Here is a 17,824-nt window from a genome sequence, read left to right as displayed (position 1 = left end):
AATTTAAAACAATACCATACTCAAAATTGGTTTTCTGGATGTGTTCCTGGTCTTAGTTTTTATTTGTAAACACTATTTTCTCCTGTTTCAGTTACTTTTTCTCACTTAAGCTCAACAAGCTGCTTTGCAAGTATTCCAAACTCTTAAGCCCATCCCTTGAGCTGGTGGTCGTTTATTCAGACCTCAGCTACCAAGTTTGTCACATTTTACTTTACCCTTGCCACCTTAACATCCTATGAATAGCCATTAGTTCTTCAGTGCTGCAAAATAATGGGATAGCATTTTGCAACACACTGGTAAGAAGTGACTGAAATTATCTTTAAAATGGAGGGGAAAAAAAATTAAGTGAATACAGAGGGGGTAGCTGGAGCTTTTATTAGTACAGTTTAATTGGCAAAAATGTTTTCTATTTAACTGTAGTGGCCGCTATATTTATCTATGGTAAACATTGATAAGGCTTTTTCCAACAGTCAAGCATCTTACTGTGACTTGGTGGGGGAGACACCCCCAAACCTTTGTCACTGACATGCAGTGATTTCCTCCCCCTGCTTAGCTCACGGTAAAAGGTCAGCCATCTAGTCTATAAAGGTGATTTTAGTGCATGTGCTAATTTCCCCCCCCACCACTCTCCAGATGCATTGTTCAAAGGAACTGTCCTGCAGCAGTTTGAGTCGAATGTGGCCCTTATTTAAAGAAAGGGCAAGAGCTACCCTGATGATGCATGACAAAGCAGGAACAGCATGACAATATTTAATGGGCTGCAACTCGCAGGACTGGGCTGAGATTTAACCAATTATCTTTTAGTCTGCAGAATTTGTATTATGCTAGCTCTTTGCTCATTAGCAACACAGAAGAGCTTGGGGTTGGTAATACTGTAAAACTAGCAATTGTAAAATACCATCCGAGAATCTTCTGTGGGATTTCTGTGAATTGCTGTTTTCCCAAGAGGCCGCGTTAGTGAGCAGTGCTTTGTCAGGGGCATAGAAAGGTGCTAAGGTCAGATGCATCTTTCAGCTTTGCACTGGCCAAAGCCCCCCAGTTAAGTCAGAGTGAAGACTTAATTATTTGAGCTTCTCTTTGGGCTGGATTGGGTTATGGCTTTATGTAGAATTCCCTATAAAGCTTCCTAGATTCTTACTCTAGAGCACAGGAACACGTGGCTAACTAAGAGACGGCGCTTTGAAGATGGGGTGGCTTTTTGACCTCTTTAAATGTTTCATTGTTTGATGACTAAGCTTGCCGGATTTCAGATACTGAGTCAGGGCTTTGTTCTCGGTGTCAAGCTTCCCCTTCATAACGAGCTCTTATTATACCTTTTGAGAGCCAGAGCTATGTGAGGTGGGGAGAAGAGGATCAGCTGGAATAGCCATTATTCTCGAAAAGGGCAAAGCAAGCAGAATATTCCCCAAGAGTGCTGGCAGAGGATCATCATGTTTGTTAAGGGCAATTATACCTGTTCTGCGGTTTCAAGCTTTCCTCTATTGACTAATGTCCTGCAGCTGCAAAGTTGTGTGAAGAGGAGCTAGAAGCCACGGCTGTGCTTGATGTTGTGTTTATAGCAAATCATATCTGTCTGGGTAATGCTGAAAGAATGAGGGAGGAAACGGGTCTCGAAGCATATCTAATAACTGTGGGGTGCCACAGTGGATGAATAGTGTTCAACAGAATTGGCAAACCGACCAAAATTTGAATGAATTGGCTATAATGTGTTCTGTGGAACAGCATACTGAGGGAAAATGAGATGCATACTCAAATTTTGGAAGTGTGAGGGAGTCACAGTTCCCAAGTAGGAAGCAGATAGCTTTTCCCATAAAAGCATAACCACATCAAGCTCCAATGTTTAACGCAGTGTGTAGAATCTTCTGACGTGTCTTTTATGGCAAATGGGTAAGCCAAAAATACATTTTCTTGGTTATGACTGCAATGAAAGATTAAAGCTGAAATTTCTGAGTCTTGTGAACGATATCAAAATGCTTCTTGAAACAGTTTAACAAGGACTGGGGCTTATTTAACTGAAGATACTGCTCTGAACATCCTTTACTCCTCAGCTGAATGCAGCAGATTGTAGTTCACTATCCATCTGTCTTGGATGCAATTCTTACTTGAAGCTTTGTGGTTTTTAGCTGAAATTACATATTAATAAGAAAGTGGGAGGGAAAGCTACCCAGCTAATGTGCCCAGTTAGTTAAGAATCAAGTCACATTTTATTTACTTAAACCCATCTGTGCTTGTTTTGCCAGTAATATATTTGGGCTGCGGCCTGTGGACTATGCGGAAAGCGAAGAGATGAAGTCTGTGCTAATGTTACCAGTGAAGGATGAATCATTTTCATTTAACCAACCCTCTGAGGTAAGTGTGCGTGGTTTTGTTTTGCTTTGCTTTTTTAGGAAACTCTAAGTTCATCCTGTAAGTATTGAAGGCTTGGACCTAAGTACAATACATCATTTGCCTTTACAGGGAGATTTAAAATAGGCTGGGAAACTAACTTGGACAGTATTTCTAGAATGTATGTGGGACACTTACACACTATGATATTCTATGTTATAGCTTTATCTGGGAGGAGGATGAATACTGTGTTAATCTTGAAGTATCGTTGATTGAACTTTGCTATTGTTGTTGTTTTTCTGCATATTTAAATTTGTTCTACTTGCCAAACTGGCTGAAAGCAGCAGCAGTCTTTGCTCCAGGTGCTTTTTGTGTGCCTTTAAAAGGCTGCTCCAGGATTGTCCTTTGTCCAACAATGAAGATGCCAGCTCAGCAGTCGAAAACAGCTTTTGGAAGATTGTTTTTGGGGTTTTTGTTTTTCCCCTCTTTTTGTCAGACTTCTCAGGACTTGTGACCAAAATCAAGTTATTCAGACTTAACAAATTACTGCATTATGAAATGCTTTGTGCTTCCTAATGAATGATGATGAAACTGACCTGGTTGATGCCAGCAGTCCTAGTCTACTCCAGGGTATACAGCCTGTTATGATCCCTCCTTGTTGAGGTAACAAGATACCCATTGACCAAAAGTAAACGGTTGCAGATAAATCAGCAAGGATGTGACTTCCTCCCACCTATAGCAAATGTAAGATGCAGCTCTTCCATCACAAACAAAATACTCGGTATTTGCAGTTGCTTTGGGGTGAGTGTGTGCCGATGGATGGTTACCAGCTTATACGGATGTATGACTGGATCCAAAGTCCGAGGCTTTAGGGGTAACAGGGTCTCTGAGGTATGTCTGTACTATGGAACCTGGGAGTACTTACAAAGACCCAAGAGTTGAAGTATCCCATTGTTGTCAGCATAAAACTTGAACAAGCAGCTCATCTTACTTTGCATTAGTAGTATCTGTGTAAGAAACTTAAGCATTCATGCCTTACAGGGCAGTGTATTAGAGACTTTTTAGTAAAAGGAAATGGAGGTGTTAATTATACACTACCAATATGTTGAGTAACCTGTATCTGTTGGTAATACTTCACTAAAAGTAGGAGGCTTTACTACTTCATTAGGAAATTTTTTTTTTCTCCTTCAACACTGTGGTCAGCAAGGCTGTTTACAGAATGTTCAACCAGCTAAATGTGTGCCCATCACTGTCTTTTTTTCTTCCTTGCTTTTTGCTTTTTTTAAACTGATGCACAAGCTGGTTTGGTACCTTGCATAAGCTAAATGAAGTACCTCTAATGTCAAGCTTTTTTCCTCTAGAGCTGGTTTGTCACACAGAGATTTATTTATGGACCCTGTCCACTAAGCTTGCCATGAATTGTTTTTCAAAATGCTTATACTTTATTTAATAAAGCTGTCAAACAAGCTAGTTGCTTTCTTTATGTTCCTAAGCATTCAGCTTATTGCAGGCCTTTCTGTTCATGCAGGCACTGAGCCCCAGCCAGCCAAGAGATGGACCTCTTGGTATACTGGGGAGCAATCTTAGTTCGGAGCAACAGAAATTGCTGAACAAACTAGCAACAGTCCTGAAGGCTCGAAGGTATACTGAATTTAACAACAGAGGTATGTAGTCTTGTTGAAATATCTCTGTCCGGATATAAGTAACAACAGTTCTGCAGTTTATCCTTTAAGATACTAGCTGCAATGTGGTTTTTTATTATTGTTAATAAGTACAGTTTCTGAAATCCCCGAATTCTAGCAGTAGTAGAATGATGGTGTCTTGTGTTGCATTTAAACACGTATAAAGCCTGCCTGGTTACTGAAGGCAGGAGACTTCTGGGGGAGCCATGCTATGACAGTATATTGTCTGTTATTTAAAATCTGTAAGTTCTCCTCAAAGACCTCGTCTCTTTACACTTCTTTTACCAACTTTAAGGTCTCTGCTCATATGAGACATCCTGTAAGGTTTTTATCTTCCAGAAGCGAGTCTTGGGCAGATGGTGGGTTTAGAAAGAGAACGTAACTGACTCAAAGTTGACAAATTTCTTCTCACATGCTACCTTCCTTCAAATTTTGTTCTTCATGAAGATGATGGAGCCAAATTGTGGGGCTTGGGAGTCTTCTTTGGCTCCCTTTTGATAGGGATGACATTGTCTTAATACCTCCTATTAGATTTTCTTTGGAGTGCTGCTTCTCCTGCTTGTGAAAGAAATGCTAAAGTAATTTTCCCCTACCATGATTCACACCCTGATTACTACTCCAGAAATGTGAGTCGAGTTCTGTTAGCTTTGTGCTAAAGCAGTGAGATCCCATAGTAAGATTCCTGTCAGAGTTAAATAGAACTTAAAAAGGATTGAAGAAAAAATACTATCCTGTAAACTGGAGCCTCATCTGAAGATATGTTAGCTTAGAACTATAAAAATGTGACTTCCCTGTTTCACAGCAAGTATGTGTTGAAACCCACAAAATTTCTAATAGCGCTTCTACTTACTTGTATCTTAGTCTCAAAAATCACATACTTGTGCTGGAAAGAGTGGTTGATAAATTATTATAGTCTGTTTATTCTTTAAATAGTGATTGATTGCTTTTCAGCTAGGCATGGTTCTGATTTTTATGTGCTTTTAGTTCTACTGATGTAATCTTTCTCCTAGTAACTCATCTTGTTATCCCTGATGTTCCAATGCCAAGTACTGTGAAATGTATGATGGCTGTTCTGACTGGATGTTGGGTCCTCAAGTTTGAATGTAAGTATTAAATATATGGGATTCTTTGGGCTTTTAAACTAGAAGTTGTAGATGAGATTCCAGAGAAAATTTTCTTTTTCAACAACTGCCCTAGTATCAATACTAGCTTAACATAAAGTGTGAGAGTTTTGGTTTTTTAATCTCCTGCATGCCAAGAGATTGAATTAAATACAACTACTCCTTCCTTGGCAAATGTGTGCATTTCATTATTAGATCTATTAGGCAGGTCATACCCTAAGTATTGGTGAGGAGTGAATTTGTTCATTGCTACATTACGAGTGATTTGGAAGACTATGGGAAATATTCTGGGAGGGGAGGAAGGAATGTGTTAAATTCCTAGGTTTCTTATAAGCAGCTTCTATTGTAACTGACAGGAAATTTTTGCTTGCTTGGGGTATGTGATTAAGGCCTGTAGGAAGGTAATGTGTTGCCTATTTATATATAAGCTGAGATCTGTTCAAAGTTAAAACTTGTAACCAAAATTATGCTGTCAGCTGATCATAACCCCTGTTTGCACTTTGTATTAAAAGTTCTGTATTTGTTGGGAAAGCTGCCAGGCTCTGTGCAATCGCAGGCTCAGGCAGATCACATATATATGTACCTTTTGATACCTATTTCTGTACACGTGAGCCCTGTGGACTGGAGTGCTCTTCAACTACAATAGTAACCTCCGAGGTGACTTGCATAGTGTCCCGTTAGCATGCAAGTACTTGTTTAGATGTCATCTTTCATGCAATCCTTAACTAGTTTTTATGCGGTGCGTGCTTTGCCAGATAGCCGTTCTGTGGACTTACACCCCCAATTCTGTTTTTTATTTATTCTTTGTAATATATTTCTTAGCATCTGCTTTCATAGTAGTTGTAAAAGCCATCTTCTTCTCCTTGACCTTTATATTTAAGTCCTTTTAGCTAACCAGTACACTACAAATGAGTTAATTATCCATGGAAAACTCACAGACAAATTTCATTCCAGTTTTCTACTGTGTGACTAAACATCAGAATATAGAGATTCTTTAATGGTATAAATTTTCCAGTCACTAATGTTTATGAAGGCATTGCTTAAAGCTTCAAAAGCTGCATACTAGTTTTTCAAATAAAGCACATCATCAGACTCTTTGAACATTGGACTGTTTTTTCGGAGTGCTCATTTGGCTTCCAGATAGGCAGTGGATTTCTTCCATGCCTCTTTTTTTCTTTTTTTTTTTTTTTTAAAGGCTCTGAATTTAGTGTCACCTCAAATGTTTCCTGCAACACCTACAGCGGCTTCTGTGTTTGCCCTTAGAAGCATTTGCAAAAGGAAAACATTTGTGTTGTCTTTGTACTGTGATTCTTACAAACAAGAGTAGCTTCTTGTTGAATATGTAATGTGGAGAAATACTGTTTATGCGGAAGGAAGCAGATGGATTTAATAACCTCCAGAAACTTTGCTGATAAGCAGAAGGGAGATGGCTTCGTGTTTGGGGGTAGGGATGCAGCAGGAAACTCAGAAGGTCTAGAAGCGATGTTTGGGTTGTGTGATGGGAAGGGGCGTTTTCAGGTGCTCTGGAACGATGGCCTGTTTAAGACTGAATAATCTATTTCTGTAGTGAATCACTGCGGGTTCTTGGCTTCACTCAGCTCAGGAGATCTGCATACCTTCTATCATACGTGCTAGGGTGGTTTTCCTTCATTTTATTTTATTTTCTTGCTAGTCAGATCCTTAGAAAACTTCAGCTGAGTGGTAGAGAAATTTAATTAGTGAGACCTAAGTTTAAATCTTTGCAGAAGAACTTTTATATTTAGTGATTAGAAAAGAAAAAATAGTGTAGTGGTTATTCAGGGAATATTTTCATATTTTTTGTTTGCAACTGAGTTTTATTTTATGTTGTTAGTACTGATTAGTACAATCCTGACTGCTAATGCTCCCAGCTTAGTAAGCAACATACTACTTAAAAGCGAGTGATTCTCCTCCCTAGTGGGAAATGTTAGTAATAACTCATGGGGTCTGATGCAGCTAAGTGCCTATAATTAACAGCCCTACTCCATCTGTTCCCACCAGTCTGTTATTAGTCTTCTTCAGAGTCATTACAAGTTAAAGATTGTTATAACAAATAATGGGACTCCTGCTGATGGAACATTTGTCTAGGAAAAAGAGGTCTTTGCTTTTCCATAATTTCTCTCTTTATTTATCGTGGCTTTTTGACTTCTATTTGGATAAGTTTCCTTAAACATGATGCAAATAAACTTCCAAAAGTGTGTGCATATTCTGGCTTCTGTCAAAGCCACTGCAAATAAATTGAAGGAGTTGCTTATGGTTCAGTGTTCTAAACTGTTCACTTAAAGTAAATCCATGTTCAAAAACTTCACTGAAATATATGAAAAAACAAAGCTCAATGTAGCATTTAATGAAATGCTGACTATGCATAAGTGAATATTTGAAAATATTTTTTTACTACAAGGTAAGCTGCATTTGACTGTTATTTCTAAAGTTATAGATTACAAATACTACTCTTTTAAAAAACATCTCATGATTACAAAGAGAAGTATTTAATTTAAGAGTGTATTTCTTACATTAACTCTTCCGTTATAGCAGGCTTTCAAGCTGTGTTTCTCTAATAAAAAGCGATTTCCTTCTCTTCTATGATTCTATGGTGCTTCTGTTTACATATGGCATCCATTAGTATCAGTAGAGGGGTAATGTGGAATTTTCCAGCAGAGTTTGACCTAAATGTAAGGCCCTCTAAGTATTAGAGAGCCAAGATTTAAATATATTCAGTTTTGGGGTTCCCTTTGTCTTCAGGTAGAAGATGAGGATGAAAGGATGTCATCACTATGCAATATGGGATCTTCACAGAAGAAAAAATTCACCTTACCAGTTGCGCTTCCATATCTTCCATATATAATACACTGTCAGCAATATATCCACTTTCAACGCAGCATAGAATTCAATTGAGACACTGTTGTCCCTGCGCTCCTTGCCCTTGGCCATATCTTTCACTGGTTTCATTATTTTACTGCCTTCATTATTTCTGGGATGGTAATAGGGCACAACGTAGCATATCATTATCCTTCTGCAAGTAGGCAGAGACAAAGATTCAAGTATCACTGTGTTTCCTCAGTGCTTTTTGTAGAACATAGAATAGTGTAATTAAAAGCAGCAGAAGTCTTTAATACCTTTTCAGCTTGTTTTTTCTTAAACTGATTGTCATCTGTTAAAAGGCAGGGAATGAAAAATGATCTCGGTAGCGATATGCATTGAAGCAAGCTTGTGTCAGTCTTTGCAGCGAAGTATCTGGCAGAATTCGAAGCATCTGATTGCTTATTCCCTCATCTTTTTTTTTGCTTACCTGGAGCAGCAGCAGTGATTCAGCTCTGATCATTTAAAGAATGCAAAAAAACCCAAACCTCTGCTTTTCCTGTAAGGACTTGGAACAACTGGGAGTTGACTGGAAGAGCTTAGGGGATTGCATGACTGACATCTCGAGGTGAAAACATCTTTCTGAATTTCTTGGAGCAATATGCCTGTCCTTGTTTAGGCTATTAGGCGAGAGAAGTGCAAAGCTGTTGGAGCTGACTGCTTCTCAGGCTGGACTGTCTCTCTGCCACGCATAAACATCTTGTAGGTAACAGGCTGATACTCGGCAAAGCCCTCCCTCCTTAAAACAGCTCAGAACTTTTGATCACTGGAGTTTCACGCTTGTTTTGCAGTTGGAGACTTCAACTGCCTCCTCCAACAAAAGGACTCGCAGCTCTGTGGGAGGTGGTAGAAATCTCTAAAGTGCGTATGCACGTTCTTGTATTGGATATATGGCAGAGGGGAATGTTACACATCGATAGGGTCTAAACCTCTGCACGCCCACGGTGTCTGCGCCTTCTGGAAAGGAGGACTGAAATAGTTTTGCTTCAAAGTCAGCACAAGTTTAGACTGAAGCTGCTGGGATTTGCAGAGGAAAAAAACTAGGGGCGGGATGTCTTCAATGCGGTGTTTGCAGAACTGGGAAGTGGGCTGGTTTTGCAATAAGGTCTAGAGGAAAAGGAAGCCATGTTTCTACTACTGCCTCTGTTCTCTGTCATCCAGATGGTCAGGGTTTCATAGTTAGAGTCCTTTTGTTCTAATTAACTTTTGGTTTGAAGAAAACATTACATTAAGGAAGCCCATTGTACGAAAAAAGATGGGGAATATTGCCTCATTAATTTAAAAGTGTGTGACAGGATCCAGAATGAGAGGATGAGTGCTTCCAGTGGAATTTAACCTGACCTCTGCACCTTAAGAATGACTGCCTTCAGTCGCTTTGATCAGTCCAGAAAACATCTGTGGCAAACAGTGGTTTCTTAAAGAAGATAGGATGCTTGAGGGTTTATGTGAAGTAATAATTCTCATATTACATGCTTCTAGCTTCTGGGAATTGATGTTTAAGGACTTCCTAAGCATCTGCTCCATCATGTTTAATAAATATCACCTGGATTAACTTGTTAACTCCCATTCTTAAGCAGATTGATTTTAGTCTCTGTAGCATCTTGTGGCATTTCCATGTGTTGAAAAAAAATGGAGAATGGACTGCTTTTGTTTCACCAAATGAGATCTCTGTGTCACTCCATGAAAATCTGTGATTCTAAAGTTACTTTATAAGCATATAAGACAATATAAAATTTCTGTGCTGTACCAGAGACCAGTAATGCTGTTGATGAAAGCAAATTGAAGCTAGCCATGCCAAATTCCCCTAAGGCTTTCTCTCCATCCAGATTTCTTCCTTTTCTAGGAAAATAATCTCAACAAGCTTTACTCAGTCTCCATATAAGTCTTAAAACCCAGTGCAGAGTGAGCTGAGGAAGTTTCTGTTGCAACCTCTACTAGGTCTTGGATGTGTAGTATTTTATCTTCTTTGTTGCTATCATGTATTTCTAAATTACTTTTAGCTGTTTGAAGAGATTTTTGGGACTAACCCCTGCTCTTTGCTTTATTAATGCAAATCCAACAAAACTCCACTCAGGTTAATTGAGTTACTGAGAGCTACCCCTGGGTATCTGGGAGTGATTAGAACTTGTTCTTGGCAACCAGTTCTTTTGTACTTCATCCCGTTTAAATTGTTTTTGCTGATGCCGTTTGTTTCATTATAAACCAATAAGACTTACATGAATAAGGATTATAGGGCTCTGATCTTAAAGTTTGCAAATAATGATTATTTCTAGTACTAGTAGCTGCAGTTGTATCAGATGCCAATTAACGATACCATTAGAGTGGGCACCCTTTTAAGCTGCTTCCTCCTTATATACTGGAAGGTAAGAAGGTAGGGGCTGCTGTTCAGTGAAGTAATAAGGATCAGTAGAAGCAGTGATGCTTTACTGATCTTGCTAATGAGGGGAAAAAAAATGAGCAGTATTCTCCTTGCCAAATGTGGTGGCATCAAGCTAAAATGCAGTTGTATTAAGCTAAAACCTTTTTCTGTAGTATTTTCTAGGGACCTTAATGCAGGCTTGATTTTTTTTTTTTGCTAGAATTTGGTGCAAATTATCTTGTTTATATCTACAAATTGCAAGTGTGAAATCAGCTATTTAAGGGGCTTTTAAACTTCCAATGTTCTGTATTTCTAGGGAAGAACCTTGCATGACCCCTCTGCACATCCGATCTTCCCCAGTACGGTTTTCTGTCGGGCAAGCTTTATTAATATGGGCTTGCACACTTGAACTGGACATAGCAAAACAGCTCTGGCCCATGTGAAATGGAAAAATGCCACTTGCCTTGGAACAAGTCTTACCCTTTTGTGGGTAACTGATCCAACTACTGTGATTAAACTAGAGGGCCGTTAAAGGGTAGTTGCAATAATCACCCTCTTCTCTTTAGGGAAGAGAACATGTTAAATGAATAAACTTGATCCACCTCAGATCTTAGAAGGTCCACAGCTCTTATTGGCAATAGTACCAAGGAAGAAATCAAGATTGGCTGAGATCCTGAGTAAGTTGAGTGGCTTTAGTTTGGAACAGAACAGACCAGATTTTTAGTCAGGCTTCCCTGTAAAGAATGCACAGATTGTGAATGTGGGAAGGAAAACAATGTCACACTGATCTCTACCCCCTCCTAAAATTGCAGGTGTTTACTTTCCCCTCCATTTTCAGAGAGCTTCTCTAAGGATGTCCTTGTCCTTCTGAGATTCAGTCCTGTTCTGAAATCTTTTTTGCCTAAGTACTTAAGGTGTCCATCTCAATTACAGAAGGGAGGTGGCATAGTATTGATGGTGTCCTGATCACTTTTTAATTAGGGTAATAGCATTTTTTTCTTTATTCCATTCATTTGACTGGTGTCTTGGCATCAAGTTCTCACTGGTGGCTTTTCAATACAGTGCCGAACAAATTAAGAGTATGTAATCTCAGGAGTTCTGGGAATCAATTTAACATGGCTCCTGTTTGAAGTCAAAGGGTACTCTCTACCTCTGACTTAAATAGGAGTGCTCTAAGATCAACAGAGCTTCTGGAAATGTTCCTGTGACAGTAGTGGAGTGATACATCTTTGAGTACCGTATGGAATTTTATTTCCTTTTATATGTCCTCTTAATCACAATGACACTAAGTCTGATGGAGAGACTGTTAAAACAGAACTGTCATGTTATCCAGCCACTTATACATGTTAGCAGCTTTAAAATGAATAATGCCTACTCAAGAAAAAGACTTGGGCTTTGCTGAGTGAACTCAGCTTAGCACTCGGTTGTCACAGAAAATAAAACCCCTAGCTGTTAAAAAAAAAAAAAAAAAAGTTGGGAGGGTGCCTACAGTATGGTCTAATCTTCTGTTTGTATCCCTTCTCTTAAGTGTGAGATAGAGGGGTTTTAGCATGAGGTCATCTCGTGGTGGTTGTACCATCTCTTAGACGAATGAGAGAGCCTGTACATGCCTGGTGCTTCCAAATGACACTGTAACGCAAGCAAAGCTGATGATGCTGTCTTCGAGAAACTCACTTAGACTATTGCATCTGGTTGGAGTCACTGCATCTGAAAATGGTAATGCAAAATTAACGATCCAGAATCAAGTGACTTGACACTAAGTTTTGTGTGGAGAGGGGGGAGAAGAACAGGCAAATAAGAACCTTTTTCAGATAAATGCATAATGTAACACAACTTGAGCCTTCTGTCTTTTATCTCAAGTGTGAGAACAGGGGGATACTTCCCTCTCTTGTTTTGCTGATTTCTTTTTTATTATGGTGTGTGAATCGTTTAATTCTTAGTACAACATCTCTCACTAGTATGCAGGAGTTGCTGAAGAAAAATGAGCAACTCAGGGAGAAATCAGCCTGAACAAAGTCTGCAGTTAAAGGACATACTGGTCTCTATCATTTAAATTATTTTAGCTTCCTCTGTCCAGTTAGGAAGCCTTCCCCCGTGGATAGATACTCCTTGACTGTTCACCTTAGGGTTGTAAACACTTCCTCAAACATTGGCTGGTAACTGCGTCAGTTTTCTGAATATATAGCTAGACCATGGGTCTGATGACACGTGACGTGCCATTTGCCTCATTTCCTTGTTCCTAAGGCTCTCCTTTGGCTGTTACCCTGTGTTGTCTTGTCTCTTTTCAAGTGGTACTCTTACTACAGACGAGTTGTGCTGTTGATGGTAAGATTGCTATGAAGTATGTTGAAGCCTGAAGGACCACCTCTTCTGAGCTTGAGGATTCCAATGACTTTCTTTCCTCTTTCGCTACCTGCACGTAGACAAAGTGTTAGACGAGACTGCTTGAAATGTCCCTGAGCACGAAGGTTCCAAAAAGAATTTGTTCTTATCTATCAAATATGACAAGACTCATGAGTCAGAGCAAGTTCTGCTTCTACATCTTGCATGAAAAACACATTCAGGAATTGAAAATGTACTGTTTTACCATCACCAAAACCCAGAGATTGTTGCTCCACAGAGGGGTGTGTGTGTAGGCCTAATGGTGTTGCCTCTTAACATATTTATGTTAAAGAGAAACACGCAGGCACTGAGAACTTACGTTCATGGCTTTTCATCCTATCTGGAATAATAGCTTTTGTGCCTCAAATCTGTTATGATTCTAGCTGGTTAAGAAAAGTTAAAATTAATGAGAATGCTGATCATGCAGACATGGCTAGACAAATGGTCTGTTTGCATATTTTTCAGTTTTTCAAGGAAACAGATGTTTATCTTATGTCCTGTTTTCATTTTATTTGGAAGAACCACGTGGCTGAGTTTCTCTTCTTGCTGTCTTGGAGGATTGTCATTACCTGTGACAGTCTTTGACATGTTACAAGGAACGTTGAGGCATACAGATTCCTTGGATGACTTGGCAGTGTAAAATGGACAGACATATGTATGCAGAACAGACATAACCTATTTTGCATTTTCTAACATAAAACATTCCACTAACATGAGTCACTTTAATGACTTTTTTCAGGCAAATAGCAGTACAAAAAGACATTGTAGTCTTTTGTATTCATTCAACCTTTTATTACTTTCCTATCACATTTGCTTCATTTACTGATGCTGGCACTGGATGCTCAATTTGTGATGTACTCATTGTATAAAAACCTCAGCTCTGTAGTGAAAGTCCTCGAAATCGAGCTTTTGATGGTAGATTGAAATAAGACATGCTCTTAGTGAATGGACAGTTCTGTCCTTAAGACTAGATGAGATGTTTTTTCCTTTATCGTAAGTGGCATCCATTAACATCTGTATTTTCTTGGGAGGAAAGAATAGCTGTGTAAGAGGCAAATTGACACAGAAGTCTTTTTTTTTTTTTTAAATCATCACAACTCTATAAAAAATACTGAAATAACTTTTTAGATTTATTTTTGAGTTATGAGTACTTAGCAAATAAGATATCAGTATTCAACAAGTATCAACCTGATACTTGTACATGGGGGGAGATGCATATTGTCATAGTATTCAGGCAGTTGTTTTCTCTATAGGCTTATCTTTTTTCTGTAAGTACATTGCGGAGGACTTCTAGTAAATAAAATATGAATTCCTGGTCCATTTTGCAAGTTTAAATGAAGTGGTAGTAAATTGCTAATAGTTAGCTTTCAAGATCTCTCCATATTAGATATTCCTATCTATTGGCTGCCACGGTATCCAAGTACCTTTGTCAATGATACTCCGCTTCATAGTCTTGGGCTTTCTTCCTTTTTAGGATCAAACCCCTACATTTTACTTCTGACTTTCTTTATTCTGTATTTTTTTTAACATCATGGGTTTCATATTTGTACAGTAGAAATAAATTACCTGAGTAAGAAGCACTCTGCAAGGAGTGAGGTACTACTTTAAAAGGTATAACCTTGACAATATTTTAAGTCCTCATGGAACAGTTTTCAAAATCAGCTTTGCAAACTTTCTTTCTTGGGTAATTTTTATTAATGAGTGCAATGTACGTGCAGGCAAAATGTTCCATCCTTGAATGCATTATCACAGCAATTTCTTTTTCCAAAGTGAGGTCAGGTAGTACGTTTAACTGATGTTAGTGATACATTAACATCAGCGCATTCTGTATTGGAAAAAATAACTAGCCTTAAAACAAGGTAAAAACACGTTGACTCTAAAAGACAATCTCATTATCCAGCAGTGGTAACAAAAATGAATGCCACTGTTAAACCCTAGCATAAATCTCCAGTTTGTGCTGATCTTGGAGACCTTGAAATCCCATCTGATTTGTTATTTGAGGCCATAAGCTGTTCAGAAACAGCTTTGTGCTTGCTTTGTAATGGCTCTTTATCAGGCAATTGCTTCCATTTCATAACTGCAGAGTTTGTTCTACATGCTGGCTTTAAGCTTCCAAATGATCAGCAATTTGACATTTGACATTAAGTGGTTGACCTTTAGTGGGTAAGAGGAGGAAAAGCTAATAATTCCTAGTGTTTACAGCACTGATTTTCAATGTGATATTACTTCTCCCCATCTAACTTGCATCTTCACCCACTGTTGTAAATTTTTTCAAGTTTAAAAGCAAATTGCTAAAGCACTCAAGCTTTCATGCTATGTGGACGCAACGTTTTGCTATGCAGGTGATCTTTCTTAGTGCGGCGTTTTAGTCCCTGAAACATGGAGTCTTTAATCTTTGCCATATTGCGGTTTTTGTAGGGGTACGAGCCTGTCTAGAAACCACAGTTCGAGAACAAGAAGAGAAGTATGAAATCCAAGGTGGCCCACAAAGAGGCCGGCTCAACAGAGAACAGCTGGTGGGTTTTATTGCTTGAGACAGATTATCTTAATGACCTCTGGTTCATGCAGTTTTGCCCTTTGCCACATATGCAGGTGCAGCAGATGTAAAATTTTAATGTGGTCTTGTACAGAAATTTGATTATGTGCAAGGTGTTCGAAAGAACTGCGAACACCCATAAAGCTGTCACTTCCTCTATTAGTGGATATGTTGCTATGACCTTGTCCGAGGGAACGCTTGTATTGCATTCGTGGAGGAAGCTGAATGGGACAGGAAGCGATGCTGCTTTGGCCTTCGCTGCTCAGCTTTAGAACCTAGTTGAAATTATCTGAAAGTTGAAAGAAAAATGGGTTTAGTACTACTTGTTTCCATATAGGGCCACTTTTATATTTAACTGCCTTAATTTCTGGTTACTTTCTGAATTACGCTGGAGAAGTTCATTAAATGTATTGTAACAGTAGCTGTAAATATTCCTAGCTCATAGTTAAACCCTGTTGTGCTGGGAAATATTTAAACATAAGCAAGAATTTACCATGTAAACAAGCTTTTCTTGGTTGCATACTTATACCGAGGACCTTACATGTTAAGCTACTGTTCTAGCTTCCAGTGTTGGTTATTTTAAATTGCAGGTTTTTTGTAGGCACTGATTGTTCCTTTCCACTTTTTTTCCTACGTGCTCAGTTGTGAAGTCCTGTATTTATACTTTCCATTTTTTTCTACTTAGCTGCCCAAGTTGTTTGATGGATGCTACTTCTATTTTTTGGGATCTTTCAAGCATCACCAGAAGAGTGATCTTGTGGAGTTGGTCAAAGCAGCAGGAGGACAAATTCTAGTTAGGCAGCCAAAACCAGACAGTGACGTGACGCAGACAATCAACACGGTGGCTTACCATGCCGAATCGACTTCTGACCAGAGATTTTGCACTCAGTATGTAATCTATGATGTGTCTTCTAAATTCAAGCCGGAGAAAATTCGTCAGGGCAAAGTCTGGATGGCCCCCTCCAGCTGGCTTATAGACTGTGTGATGTCATTTCAGCTCCTGCCTGTCAAATGAATATCAATGTCTTACGAATGAGGTTTTAAAATGTGGTTAATCTTAAGCAGTTGGAAGACTTTGGTAAACACTGGTCTGAAGCTGTGATTTACGTTTTGCACTTAGGAATACAGGAGAGCTTTGACCATTTAAATGAGTTACTAAGATTACTGATACGCTGGAATAAATGAACTTATAGTGGAGGAGAGAGATAAATATACTGCATTGAAAAATGTGCCTTGGGTTATTTAGTATGCTTTATTTTTGCATTTAACTTAAGTGTATAATCACTGACGTTTTGTAACTTAAGTTTTTGCAAAATCAAACCTTTTGCATTCTTGATTTAAACCAGCCCTTCCTAGGTGATAGAGCACGACCCCATTTCTTTTCAGTATCCATTGACAAGGATCTACTGTGTGTGTCAAGATATCCCAGCCAGGCCAGAATTTCTATTTTTTTAAAAAAAAGGACTCTGCATGTGAACATAGGCATTTACCTGTGTAGACATCTCTTCTGTCAGATGACATGTGCTGTTTCTTGTAACTTCCAACAACTGAATTTTGCAGGAAATTCTGGGCATGGGATAAGCCTTGTAGAAATTAGAGCAGAGCTAATGGCCTGAATTCATTTGAAAGTAGACAGTTTTGAAAACACTGACTTTAAAACTCTTGGTCTACAATTCCTTATTAGTAGCAAGAGTACTGCTTTATTCACTTCTCTTTCACGCCTGTAATGTGTAACTCCAATTCTGTTTTCTGAAGGTTTCTAAGCATCAGGATCCTTATTAAATTATTAAAATAAAAAAATATTTCTGTAAGTATGGATGATCGCTATCATGGTTACTTTAATGAAAAAAATCTAATGATCACAAAAATTATGCCTCACTTTGCACAATTGTTCTTAAACTTAGCTGGCTACACTGCAGAAATATTTGATTCGTATTTTTAAAATAAATTTTTAATTCGTTTCTCATAATTGATCATAAGTTACTGTCCGAATCTTACTTCCTTGCTCTGTGCTCTTATGCAATATCTTGCATCTTTTGTATTGCCTTAGTTTGTAAATTCATAATTTAAAAATGGTGTCTTGTAATAATATACAGCGTGAACAGTGGTTTTGGGATAAAAAGTTTCTTGTGTTTGCTTTTGTATTGCTTGTAAAAATAAAACTTCTGGTGCTAGTAAGTTTGGAGTATCTTACTGCATGATCTTAGCTGCAGAATAAGTACACAGTCCGTATGTATCTCAACAGGTAAATGGAAATGTAAGTACTTCCCTGTGCACTAGATACAGCTGTGAAGATAGCATATCCACCTGCAAGAGCAGCTCTTCAGCGTAAGACAGTTTTCTGCAACCATCGCCACTGGAGATCCTATGCCAGCTTTCAGTATGCTCTGTAGAACTCTTAGAATTCTACGCTTCATGTATAACAGGTATAGGTTTCAATAGCATCTACTAGATTTCAGTAGCTGGAGTATCTTGATCTGTCACTTAAGCTAGATTGAATCATTGCTCTTCACTAAATGCAGTTGTGAAGTACTCGCATGTC

General features: G+C 38.6%; 1 protein-coding gene across 2 annotated transcripts in view; it reads left to right on the top strand.

The window, feature by feature from the left end:
* The window catches only part of BARD1 (BRCA1 associated RING domain 1), a 45,778-nt gene extending 28,346 nt beyond the window's left edge, over window positions 1-17,432 (top strand). For both annotated transcript variants that reach the window (XM_054830096.1, XM_054830097.1), the window contains 5 exons: window positions 2,241-2,349; window positions 3,854-3,989; window positions 5,018-5,110; window positions 15,165-15,262; window positions 15,968-17,432. In XM_054830096.1, the coding sequence (XP_054686071.1) occupies window positions 2,241-2,349; window positions 3,854-3,989; window positions 5,018-5,110; window positions 15,165-15,262; window positions 15,968-16,297 (766 nt within the window). In that variant the 3' untranslated portion in view covers window positions 16,298-17,432. The remainder of the gene's footprint in view (window positions 1-2,240; window positions 2,350-3,853; window positions 3,990-5,017; window positions 5,111-15,164; window positions 15,263-15,967) is intronic.
* The last annotated feature ends 392 nt before the right edge of the window (window positions 17,433-17,824 follow it).

This window comes from Grus americana, chromosome 6 (assembly GCF_028858705.1).
Source record: "Grus americana isolate bGruAme1 chromosome 6, bGruAme1.mat, whole genome shotgun sequence".
Taxonomy (NCBI): Eukaryota; Metazoa; Chordata; class Aves; order Gruiformes; family Gruidae; genus Grus; species Grus americana.
This window is presented reverse-complemented; position numbering and strand designations above follow the sequence as displayed.